We start from the raw sequence: 13,313 nt of genomic DNA, 5'->3' as shown, positions 1-13,313 counted from the left end.
GAGATGATAATAATAGAGAGGAAGCGTTCTTTCAATAACTAGCATTTCGACCTCAGGATCTTCAATTCTTCATATAATCACAGTTCCAATCACAGTCTCTTTGGAATTGTCAAAGAATGAGCGTTTACTGTTGAATTGTTGGAAGAACAGGATTTTTTCTATCCAGTCTCTGTTGAATATTCAGAAGAGCTTGAAGCTCTAATACGAATTTTATGATTCTTAACCGCTCCTTGAAGAAATAATATTCTTCTATTATTGTTTAATTAATTCTCACACTCAAATAATCATTTTCGACTGAAAAAGGAAAATATTATTTCTTTCCACCCCAGTCAACATTAATCTGGAATTGAATCTCCTCATTTGCTTTTGGAAGATCTTTCACGGGAGTGGCGTTTTATCCAACATATTGAATCAATGATTGATTTGAAATTCTCTATCTCTCATTCACTGGAGTGAGTGGAGCACAGTTAGTTCATATCGTAGAGGGTTCTATAACATTATAATTGGTGGTTCCGGGTTCGATCTCAGCTAACGAAGGTATTTTCCCGATCCACTTTATACAGCGAAATTTGATGTGCTTCTAAAACAAGTGTGTTTTTTCAGTCAGATTGTGTCCAAAATCATAAACGATCTCATGTTTGTGATTTTGGACACCTATGAAGTAACCTATCACAAAATTCATTACTAGTTTATGAAATGTATTACAATATCCGATAACACAATAATATGTAAAGACTACGAGCATTATAATTTATTTACCTATAAAAGACAAAATATATTATCAGTGATCTAAAGATCACTCGACAAATCAACTATCTGCTATAATGTATGCCAGATGGATACCACCCTTGTAAAGCTCTAACATAATAGTAATATTATAAATGATGAACATGCACAAAATTTGCAAATTCAATTATCTTTTTTTCGGGTTCATCTCAGTCCTGATGATTACTTCCCATGACTATTCATGAACACTGAAGCTCTCCCTAGATTCATAGATAGTTTCCATTGATTCATGAAGAGATGGGAGATTGAGACTAGGAACGTAACTTAATCATTATTTTTGTCTTTGAATTCGAAGATTGAAGATCTCCTAGCAATCATTATTAACAACATCTTCCAGCTTCATTGTGAAAACTGAAGAGCAGCACCTTCATCTCTGAATGAATCATTTTCGTGTTGTTCTCATCGAGCAAACAAATCGTGCATATTCGCAATCAATTATCACTGTTGATTAATATTCGCCCTTGAAACAAAGCAGCGAGACGTAAAACACCTGCAGATAATTAATTGCTGGTCTTGTTATTTCGTTTCGACGTCGAATCTCATTGTAGCATTCTTCAGCTTTCGATCTCGCTTAATTGCACCGTCAAGTGAACACGATCTATTTTTAACGGATCATAATCGAGACAGAATATTCAAGACTTGAAATATCAAATAATCACTCGAGTACTACACGAGAAGGGTACTCGTGAAAGGCTCTTATAATATTTATGAGAGATCAAAAGTTGGAACCAAAATGGAATGATGTTTCTTATTCTCATAACAGTTGAATGTTATAGATTCAAAGCATTCCTTCCACGATTTAAATCTTTCTAAAGGGAAGAGGAAGATTTGATTCAATGCAAATTCTAATTTGGGCTTAAGATAGTCTCATCAGAATCATCGTGGAAAGTGTAAAACTATTGCAAAGAAAAAATTTGAAAGAAAGAGTTTAGCACTGAATAAAAACACTATATTCAGGAATGCTTTGGAATAATAAAATAATAATAATTTTGTTCTTTCAACTTGATAGGAATAAAAAAATTGACTTGAAGCCTCAATATAACAAGTATACTCACTTGCTTTGACTCTCTTGGACTGGTGTATAAGCAGTTTCACAAAATCTTCTGATTCATTTCATGAGTAATCTGAACAAAATTTAGAGAAGGTATACAGAGTACTCTACTAATTACACTGAAAATATTGGGAATATTATTCTGGTGTTTTTTTACTGAAAATCCGTGATGTGCTTGATAGGTGGAGAGCTGACCTCAAGGATGAACAAGAATTTAGAACAAGCGTATAGGAATTGTGTACATGATGATGGTGAACTGCAACGGTAAAGAGCAGAAGAATTGACACGGAGCAAAATATGGACGAGGGGAAGCACGGCTCTAATGTGTTTGCTTTGGAGAATGCATGTTTTTTGTGTTTGATGTGTATTTTTGGCAAAGAGCAGAACCGTGAAATGAAATTGACTCGGTGTGAACACAATGGCGCTACGTCACACAATGTTAGGCGAAAATAACGTGTCAGTTATTCAGTGAGCACTTGTCGGGCGTAGAAGTAGAAGACTCGTTCCTTACGACTTGCTGTAAGAACGGGACCACGCTGGATATGATCATCATAAGCAAGCACTCATTCTTCTCTGTTACTCTATTGAATAAGGGAAAGCTTTTGACAAGAATTACTCAGAATGAGATTGCTAGGCCGCAAATTTCAGCATTTGGAACCTGTCGTGCATAGCTGTCTGAAAAACATGTGTACTCTGCGATATTATGTTAACATACACATGTGCTTCCTTTGTAGGTGAGCTAGTTCAAGGGCATGCTTTTTCTTTTTTATTCTCTTTGGGAACGATATAATATTTCTGTTTCATTTTTTTATCGCTTTGAATATCATCTGAAAACGTGTGTTTACAGACTATTCAAGTCTTTATTCTAATAATATTCTTTTGAACGATATTCATTTCATAAATCTATTGAATTATTTCATTGGTAGATTGGAGAGCAATATTTCTTTAGCTGATTGTGACGCCCGCATGAGCTGCAGGCTGTGCGTGAGTAATGAGATGGATGATGATGAGACATGACATGACATGAGTAGACCTTCAGCTCCAGATGAGTTCTGAAACACCTTGTAATGATTTTAACTCATAAATGATGCTTAGTAGCATACAGTATAGGCTGTATGCAGGTACTCGGTTCAAACAGAACGGCATGAATATTTTTAAAATAAAGTTAGTCGATAAAAATGAACATCATTTTGTCTTATTTAGTTTTTAGTCTTTTCAACGAATTTAGTAGGAAACTTATTTTATCGAGTTAAATTCATGTACCTTGTCCATTCAACAAAAATACTTCACCATCTAGATTCCAATTATCGCCCTTGCCCTTGCTGGCGCTAGCGGTTTTTTAACCTGTACTCCCAAACCGGGTCAGTGATTCCCCTGACGACTCTTTCGTGAAAATAACAGGCGCGCACAATATTTCGTACAGGCCGATTTTCGCATGGACCGCTAGATTGTGGCTTTGCAGGGAAACTCTCTACTGCCCTCAGGAGACATAATTCATTATTAACTGTGAGGGATTAACGTGGTGTGTCGTGGAGGAGAGAGACACAGCACCTTTGGAGAGACGGAACATGTAGGATAGACAAAGACAGAGAGTGTATGAGAGAGTATGGTCAAACTCCAACTCACGTTGAATGCATTGTCGGTCAGTAAAGTTACCTAGCCTAGCATCACGTGCTAAAGTTCATACGACCAGAAATAATCTACTACGCCGACTTATTATCCATTCATAGGCATGAATGGGGCTGTATGTGGAACTCATTGTAGTAGCGTTGGTAAGTTGATACTGGCCTACTCTTAGTAGGTCCAAGCTGACTTATTTATGATTCTTAAAATGTATTCTACGTTCTCTGAAAACGAATACTCTTATTGTATAAATTGATTGATAGATTATTTTGAGAATTAATGGGTTGTTAATCACAAAAGTTAATTCAGCAAATAAGATCTTCATGAATGTTGTAGATACAACAATGAATATAATTAATACTGTAAATAATATAGAATGAACATAACAGTGGAAAGTAATCAAATGATTGTGTTCTGATTCTAATAGTTATTGCATCACCTTCATGAACCCTAAGTTCGAAAATCATGTATTATTCCCACAAATTAATACTTATCAGTTCTACTTTCTATCTGAATCAAATGTGAAAATTTAAGTTTACCTACCAGGATAATAAACTGACTGCCTGCGAACAGTGTAGTTGGCTTCAGGTATACTCAGCTCGCAAGAGAATGTGGTTGGTGATTGCAGTTCCCGATCTTCTATCAGGATCGAGACTGATATGTCGAAGAGACCGTCTGCTCTCTCCTTGATTATTTCAACTGGTAGTGGAGGCTCTTTCCTGAAATCAATTATATCAAACTATCGAAATCACATTCACTGAACTTAATTTTCATGTATCTTTGATAATCAAAATGAAAAAAACATAGTAAGCAAACTATGAATAATCATATCTGAGATACACAAACAAGGCTGTTCAAAATTGCAGAAATGTATTACTTTTTCACAACTAAGCTTCTTATTCATACCCATTCCTTTTTCGTTTCCCGAATGAAAATATCATGGACCATCATCTTGCGAGGGATATTGATTGAGACTGTTAAGCTATGCCATATATTGCATGTTATTCAGGTGATATTGGAGACTATTGTACTATATTCGAATAGCTCCTGTTATTCACCATACAATTATTCAGCTCAATTGAAGGTTTTATTTGAATATTCATTGTTAATTGGTATTGAAGAAGAAGGATGAGATCAACTAGACCATCTTTCCCTTTCTTGAATCTTAGGAAGGCTACAATTCAATCAAATTCATTCTTCGAATAGTGAAATTTTGATGGAATTGTCACAAAGTATTAAAAGCCCAGAACGTTTTCATTAATCGAGTCGTACGACTGTCATCAATTCGATTTTTAAAATATAGCGAGAGATTTGGCCCTGGAGAGAGGTTTGCGTTGAGGAAAGGCTTTCTCCTTTTCCAGGTCGATTCTGTTCAGAACGACATCAAGAGTTAAGAGCTCTTATCGAGTCCATTACCGTCATTATAAGCAAGTTAGTGTTATAGATTGCATTTAATGGGCTGGCAGAATACTGTTTTGCATAACTCCCTTATTCGACAAAGGACCCTGAAACCGATTTGCCTTTGAATTTGCTGTGATTCATCACCTCTAAACGGTCAAATTAGAATAATAGCAGTCTCCATCTCCCATCTTATCATTAACTAATGGCCTTGCGCCTCACAAGTGGGAAGCTTATCCTTGAACTTGACAAATCAATATAGTTATTTCAAGTAATTAATTTGAATACGTAAGAGCACGAATTGTTGTACTGCTTCTCTACATTTCACAATTTGAAGGTTTAGTAGTCACTTCCCTTATTATCAAAATTCACATCTTTATTGATAATAATTAGCATAATTATTACAACATAGTATCATAGAGAACAGATAGCCTAAGTCTCTGATAATGTTCTCACATAGACTCATCATTCTTGATCCTTCGCCCTCCACTCCCTTGACATTCAACATAAGCTGATGTTTATTTTTGGATGATTCCAATTCTCAACATAATTACTTTCTACGTATAACTCGTTAAACGTTTTCTATTTAAAGTCTAATTTCAAAAATCAATGAACATTTTAATTACAAAGATTAAACTGTGAAAATGTGGTTTCCTATAGACTTTTTCATCCACATTACATTATCATAACTCTCCATATTATTCAATTGAACCACACAGAGATCATCATTCCATTCTCAATCAAGTCATTCCATCACAAACTATTTAGGATTATGGTGAATTTGATGGGAGTGAAATTGATTATCTTGAACAGTTGTGCTAAAAGTGAGTGGTGAGCAATGTACCTAGAATACTAGGTACATGTATTCTAGGTATTCTAGGTACCTTGGTTACATTTTCCGAAATAACTAAATTTTTCCAAGTTCCCACTGATTCATGAATATTAAAGAAAAGTAATATCAGTATTAATTCAGTCCTTCATCCTTCTAAATTCAAAATTCCAGTTTATTCATTCCGGACATATAATTGGACTCAAACTCTAAGCAGTGAAAATAAAATATAACCTATGTTTTGGAAACTCCACTGTTTCTCAGATCTGGAGCAGTTTTGGGCTGAGCTTAGCCTGTTGCTCGTGCACAGTCATATTTACAAATTATGATATGTGATTGTATTGTTGAATTAATGAATGAATTAATCTTCCAATCCATAACTTTATTTTCATACTCATCGGCTAATGCCTTATAATACAATAATCTATAATAAGACTAGATACAATTCTGTGGTTTCTGCTCGATTGATTAATTAATTATATGAGTATTGTATGTCGTTCACAAATCATGGAATATTTATCATTTTCAATAATGCAGCTGCTGAGTTATCTATCCGAAAAATATCAATTTTACTCTTTATCAGCCACATGGAATTCCATGTTGAAAGCAGTAAAATTTGGAATTTGAAGGCGTGAAACATCCAACAATGGATTCACAATGAATGTCATTAGTAGGCCTCCACGTTGTAATTAGTGTGACAGTTGACATCAATCTGACAGTTCGTTAAAAACTACTCTCACATACACACACGCACACACCCTCTCATCCTCTTGTTTAATCCAATTAGAACTTGTAGCATAATGGAACTACAGAATACACTGCATCATGTATGGAGCTGACCAGCAGACTAGTCTTTGAATTATGTCGCTTATTTAGCGACAATGCAAACGTTGGATGGCTGGTTCCACTCCGAAACTAAACTCCATCTCCATAGTGAAGTAGAGCCAATGCTTCGGACATTGAACGTACTGACGTGTTATTGATGTTTTCATCAGTAAACTATTGGTTGAATCGACATACTCCAATCCAAACATGTCAAAGGGTCCAGCATACAACAATGATTGATAATGGTAGATGAAGTTTCTCGGTGGTTCGTGGAATCATGACAGTTGATATGGAGCAGCCTGCCGTTTGATTTGAATTCCTAGTTATTTATGTGCTCATGATTGGAAGTCATGAATATAGAGTACACTACTCTTGATGAGCAATTTTGGCAACAGTCCAGTCCATTCATGTAGATCTGGGCACAGCTATGATTATTATACAGCTATTTCTTCACTTTTTGGAGTTAGTCAACGGTATGATAATTCGGATTCATTACAGTTCGAATAGATCATTGAAGAATTTAGAGAATTTAGTTTAAAAGTTTGGGAGAGTTTAAAGTTTTGAAAGAATTTAGTTTGAAAGACTCATGAGATAATATATGTAGGATATTACATGTCTCTGGATACATAATTCTGTATCTGAATGTACAGTAGCTGGAAACACTCAACATGGGAATGAGTAAAAATCTTAGTATTCAAAGAATTGTATAAAAAGAATATTTTTGTTAATTTTTACTGAGGTTATAGGCACACGTCCAGCGAATTCATTCATTTTTCCGTAGTTTCTACCGTTTCAGATTAATCCTCAATCCTAGAAAATCCGAAGTCCATTGTTGATTTCCAGTTATTAATGTCATTCAATTGGAACTCCTCAATATTTCAAAACTCTCCTTCACCACTGCTTCATTTTTCTATTGATAGATGAACTTTGTTCGGAATTTGATGAAGAATGAAAACAGGTGATCACTTACCTATCAGAGCCTGCACTGTTGGTGTTTATCGTCATTCGTGGTTCTGGGTAGACACCTTCAGCCGAACACTCTACTTTAACCCTATCTTCGTTGGGTTTCATCTGTTTCAGCTCGATCGTCCTTTCAGGAACTGAAAATCACGCAATAAAGATTATTTTGAAAGAAATAAATATAAGAGAAAATCACTTGTCCCTGAAATTGAATAATCAATACAATCCACCGATTGTTAAGAAACAATGACCTCTGAGAAAGCCAAAATTGTATTCTCCAGAATTTGAATATTCATGTACCACATTCATTGTTTGCCAGGAACGAGTCGTAAATTCAGTCATATTTTTAGTTTGTGGTAAAGTCACCAAATCTAACATACAGATATCATTGATAGAGTAGTTAGACCTTCAAACGTACTCATTTTCACCACTGAACATATAGATAGGTATTGAGAAAATGCTTATTCTCAAAAACATTACCTCCATATCATCAAATTGCATTCCAAGATACCAATTATTGTTGCTAAATAACATTGGATAATTTATGACTGCTCTCAAACTGGAACGTCCTTTACGACTACAGTTTACTGATTTGGAAACATGTCGGGAGGAGAAAATACAGTTGTTGAGGGTCGATAATATTGAAAGTTATAGTTATAAATCACTATTTGACTTGGATGATTTACGATTTGATGCTGGCTTGAGCATTGAGGTGGGCTGAAGCTTTGGATAGAGCAAAGATCTTCAGCTTTCAGTTTGGTGTCGGAGGCCTCCTTAGTACTCATCCTCTATCCTCCTCCATGTGCGAGAGCCTTGTTTCCGTCGGGTGCGCGTGCGCCAGGCGTGACTATTGTCGTCACGCTTTTGACCAAGCAAGGAAGCAAGGCGCACGCCAAACAGGCATAAGCCCCTCTGCGTCCCGCATCTGCCTTTCAGAGACAATTAGCCAACGAACAGCAGCAACGAGGTCAGCATGACTTGACTGATTCCAACTGATAAAATCAGTTCCGACGACTGACGACAGGGAGCAACAGACTTGTCCGATAATTATTTCTTTGTTTGACTCTGGTACTGGGTTCAATTATTTCAAGTGATCGGAAAAGTAGCTTGGAATACTGAAGAGTTTAGAGTGCAGCATTTTGATGGCACTAGGGAGTTAAAATGTATCGACGATAACTCTAGTCATCTTTTATAAAATCGAGAAAATCATTTAGGCCTACTCGCTAATAATTAATGATGGAATGATTGAACCTTGTGCGTTGGAAAAGTTGAAAAACTATACATGCTCGTGAGCTGTTCCGACAAAAGAATTCCATGGAAAATATATAGCGTGAAAAGTGCAAACTGAATGTTTCATTCAAGTTATATGTTCCACATGAGATGAGGTACTCATTTCAAACTTTAAAAGGAAATCACCAATTGCAATAATTGAAGTAAACATTTTTGATTGGAAAAAATTATGAAATAATTCTCCTGATAAAAAGTAAGAACGTACGCTGGATTGATATTAGGGAAGTTCACCACATAGCTGTGTGGTTTAAAGGTTTGAAGATATTGAGAAGTACAATCACAATATAACTAATCAAGAATAAGAATAAATGTGATTCATTCAATGAATGAGAATGAGTATAGTCATGAGTTGCACCAATAACAATTTCAGATTTCATCAAATGACAATCGCTTCACGCAAAATCCTTTTTCCTCAGCCGGTCAGTTCCTCAGCCAACAGCCGTTCAAACGGAATGAACTTGTCACAATGTACTCGCTTATAAATTTGAAATTTTAGTCTTTATCAATTTTTAAAGCAACCAACGCAACTATGGTTACGAAATTTAACAGATAAATAGATGAAGGAAATCGTAACAAAGCTGGTAGTGTTCCAGTTGAGTGGTTTCATAGTTTTTAGGTGGATTTCTCACTTTACACATACACGGTTTGGAGTGCTACTTTTGTTTTAGCGGGTTGAAGAGAGACTGGTCCAGCTGCTGAGGAATGTTCACGATTCAACTGAGTAGTTCCACAGTTTTGAGTGAAACTGGAATCTGGGTCGTTTCCTGTCGAACTATTCCCACAAATAGAACACCAAGGAGGGCCAAGTTGCAGATCCATGATTCATGCCCTGCTAGCCCAGCAAACTTTCCAACATTGACAAGAACAACAACCATTAGATGGGACTGTTAATGGGGGGCTGAGCATGGGTCACACTCTCTACTCGCCATTGGTTGCGATTCGCTGCAAATGATAGGTCCCGATCCCGATTGATATCGACCATTTCCGTGAAACTTGAATTCAAAGTTCCTACTATTATCATTGTAGGCCATCAATACACTGCATAAGGCGTCATTATTTTGAAGCTTGAATTTCCTCAAATATTCTTGTTCCTGATAGAATAAAACTGTATTCAGTTCAATGAGACTATGTCAAGCTCCATTTATGTAGAGGGAATTGATCTCAAGAAATGAAGAAAGGATTTGGAGTGAACTAATAATTCTGTACAAAAAACATCTGCAGAAGTACATCTATTCCATGCAGAAGAGAATCTCCTGATAGAGATCAATGGATCCTTTTCTTGAGAAGTTTTTCACAAAAGTAAACTAGAAGGCTACTTGGATTTTTACGTTTCATTTAAATGTAGAGTTCTATTGGAAAACATTTTTGATAATTGAATTAGCAAGTGAGAACAATAATTCCCAAGTAGGAGATAAGTGAAACAAATACAAAGGGCGTGCCATCCATGAAGTTTTTATGGGCTACTGATATAATCTAGAAGTGGATAAGCCACCATTTGCTACGTATTTTGCTGGAATTATAAAGAAGAGAATGGATCACTTTTCCCAACTCCCTTTTTATCCAGTTGGCAAATCCTCCCCCATCTTTGTCGCGCGCTCTTCTTGCCTCACTTGTTCTCCCTGACAAGCATTGAATTAAGCAATTTAGCAAAAGTAAAAGCGTAGCATATCATTGCTTTCAGTTTTGTAATTAGAGGAGAAGAGCATAAAAATGGAGCACACGAGCACTTTGCAGAATAGAAGCGGGAGCTAGGGTGAGTCTGAATGCAAAGCTTGTGGCGGCCAAAGGAGATTGCTTGCTTTTTTAGTCCACTCTTATCTCATTCTTCTTTCTCTTATTTTCATCTCTCTCTCCACCATTCTCACAGCTACTCACTCACTCTCTCTTTCTCTCCCGACAGAGCGTTAGATATAACGCCTGATTCAGTCAGAAAGGACTGAAACACATACCCAACCCCTAAAAATGCCTTAAAATATTGCAATTTTTTGAAAGTCAGTCCATTTAGAAAATTAGTTCATCTGCTTATTAAACGTTATTGTTTTCAGTTTTTATTGGAATTCAACGATGATGAACAGGGTGGAAATTCAAAGCCTGAAAATAAAACATCTATAGATTTTAATAGGTTATCATCATTCCAATCTGATTTCTTTCGAATGCCATCTCGGTTCGATGCTTTTCATCCACTTATCTGCTCTTCTCAGTGATTGTTCAATTTATTCATATTCAAATTCATATTGATTGTTCAATTGTCTTTATTAAATGTTATGAAACCGCTTTTGAAAATATTGTCCCTTTCAATTGTTGACAGACAAAATATCCTCCTCTATTTTTATAAGATATTTCAAATATTTTCCTAGGATAAATTAATTCTTTGTTACATTATATTCTTGGCCATGAAATAAATTCAAATCGGAACAAATTAGAATTTGAGATTTTGGAGTCAGAAATAGATTTTTATGTTGATAATGAAGACGGAATGAGCATGAAACACTTGAAATACAGCTAAAAAAGATTGTTTAATCAGTATACAATTCAAAAATTGGTTAGGACATCGGAAATTTAATTCACATTGATTATTCTAGAATGGTGTTAAATGTTATTAATTTCCAATTTTCATAAAGTTTCATGATTCAAATATTGAATTCTGAAACTCTACCTCACTTCAAGTATGGTATGAGTCATGAAAACGATGTTCCGTTCTAGAAATTGAGGACTTGGGAAATTCTATGTTCACATTACAGATCTCCAATAAATATACAGCTGGAAAATGTTCAGCTGTAACTTGTCAGCGAATAAGTGATTCAGAGCTCTCTACGAGTGAACTATGAACCGTACATGTTGAATAAATAGGACATACCAGAGAATTTATTCTCTTTGCGTGCAACAATGTTTTTAAGAAGCGGCATGTGGAAGAAAAGTAGGAAAATTGGCCCGAAAGGCATACTTGTATTTCACAGGACCGCAAATAGTTCTTCGAGCTTCATTCTTGAAACATCCCTTTGTGAATTTTGTCAGATTCCGACATGTTTATGAGGTCATACTTCAAAATTATTGATCATGTCAGTATCATAACTCAAATAGCACGCTTCTAGAACCTCTTCCAGAGTTCCAGCTTCATTTCTCCGATTTCCCTTTCTTTAATATTTTCATCTTACGTTAACCATCCACTGATTTCTCCAAATTTATTTCCTACGGTCATATCAGAATAAGGAACAAAACTTGACTAAAGTTTTTAAACTTGTGTGGAAAATATTTTTACACAACTCGTATATCTCATAAGTTTATCCATTGATGAATGCTGATTATTCATTGTTGTAAGTTATCGCCGGCCTATAAATAGTTATTCCAGCAACAAATGACGAGTTTTTCTGGTAAGTTTCTCAACAAGATTCGGGGAAGGTAGTCGAATAGAATTAATGATGATTCCTCCAATTCACCAGAAATACAGAATTGAATGTTTATTGTTTAATTTGTGTGAAAAAATTAAGGGAATTTGGAAAAGGAAGGGTTTGAAAGCGCAATTTTACTACGGATCAATATTGAAAGAGTGTTTCCAATATTCTCAGTTATTTTCTAAATTATTGTACACATACATTTTGTGTACACGAAACTTGCTGGTAGGAGAGATCATATCAATGTTTCAATTTTATTTTTCATTCCGTAAGAATTGGAAATCAATCGCGTATTTTAACGGAATTACAATTTGAGAATCTCTTTTCAATCCTTAAGAAGCCTCCCTATTGAAAATCTTCCAGGTTGATAACTTGCTCAATGAGTTGAACAAGTGACTTGATCTATGGGAAACCATACCGAGTAATGGAACTCACTTTCAAATTAACGAGCGGTTGCTGAAAGCAAAGTTATTGAAGTCTCGGCAATCAATGTGAGTAATATTGAGAAGTTTCGATTCAAGTTCACGAAGTGGAAAGCATTCGGGCTCTTGTAAGACATTCGAATATTGAAGGTAAAAGTGGATTTTTGCAGATCGGTTTATCGGTGAGAAATCGCTAAGCCGAAGGCGGCCAACTGATCAATGGAGTGCACGGCGCTGATAAACTGGAGAAAGAGAGAGAGAGAGGATAAGCTGCTTATAACTTTCTTTTGTACGTCCAAGGACAGCCGACTTTGGTGGAGTAAGCGGTGATTTTCCCGCCAATAGACTTTGGGGACGATTTGAAAAACTCACGCACATCTTCCCTCCTCTCCTGTACACACGCACACACTTTAATCCCAGTCTTGGAACTTGTTCGATACCCGTCTCGCTCCCGTTAGTCTGTCCACTACATCTATCGTCATTTCATGTGGAATCATAGCCATAACACGATTGTAAGCTTTTCTTTCAAAATCAATGAAGCTCTTCTGTAAGTAAGACTCATCGTCTTGGGCCGGATGAGCTCAATAAAACAATTTTTTCGAGAGGAATTGGACGACAAATTTGGGGAATCAGAGATCAGTTCACCATTTTTCTTTGGCGGTAGGCTCTTTTGTAAGTTTGTCATCTCGGCAAAGACAAAATGGAGTTGAGGGAAAACGTTCAGAATTTTTTACCAT

General features: G+C 35.9%; 1 protein-coding gene across 2 annotated transcripts in view; it reads right to left on the bottom strand.

Moving 5' to 3' along the window:
• Window positions 1-13,313, bottom strand: part of LOC111059328 (selection and upkeep of intraepithelial T-cells protein 1) — a 119,808-nt gene that overhangs the window by 23,614 nt on the left and 82,881 nt on the right. For both annotated transcript variants that reach the window (XM_039424427.1, XM_039424428.1), the window contains exons 3-4: window positions 7,483-7,612; window positions 4,004-4,179 (exon numbers count right to left, since the gene is read on the bottom strand). In XM_039424427.1, the coding sequence (XP_039280361.1) occupies window positions 4,004-4,179; window positions 7,483-7,612 (306 nt within the window). The remainder of the gene's footprint in view (window positions 1-4,003; window positions 4,180-7,482; window positions 7,613-13,313) is intronic.

This window comes from Nilaparvata lugens, chromosome 3, assembly GCF_014356525.2.
Source record: "Nilaparvata lugens isolate BPH chromosome 3, ASM1435652v1, whole genome shotgun sequence".
Classification (NCBI taxonomy): Eukaryota; Metazoa; Arthropoda; class Insecta; order Hemiptera; family Delphacidae; genus Nilaparvata; species Nilaparvata lugens.
Note: the sequence above shows the minus strand (reverse complement) of the source record. Positions and strands in the feature narration are given on the sequence as shown.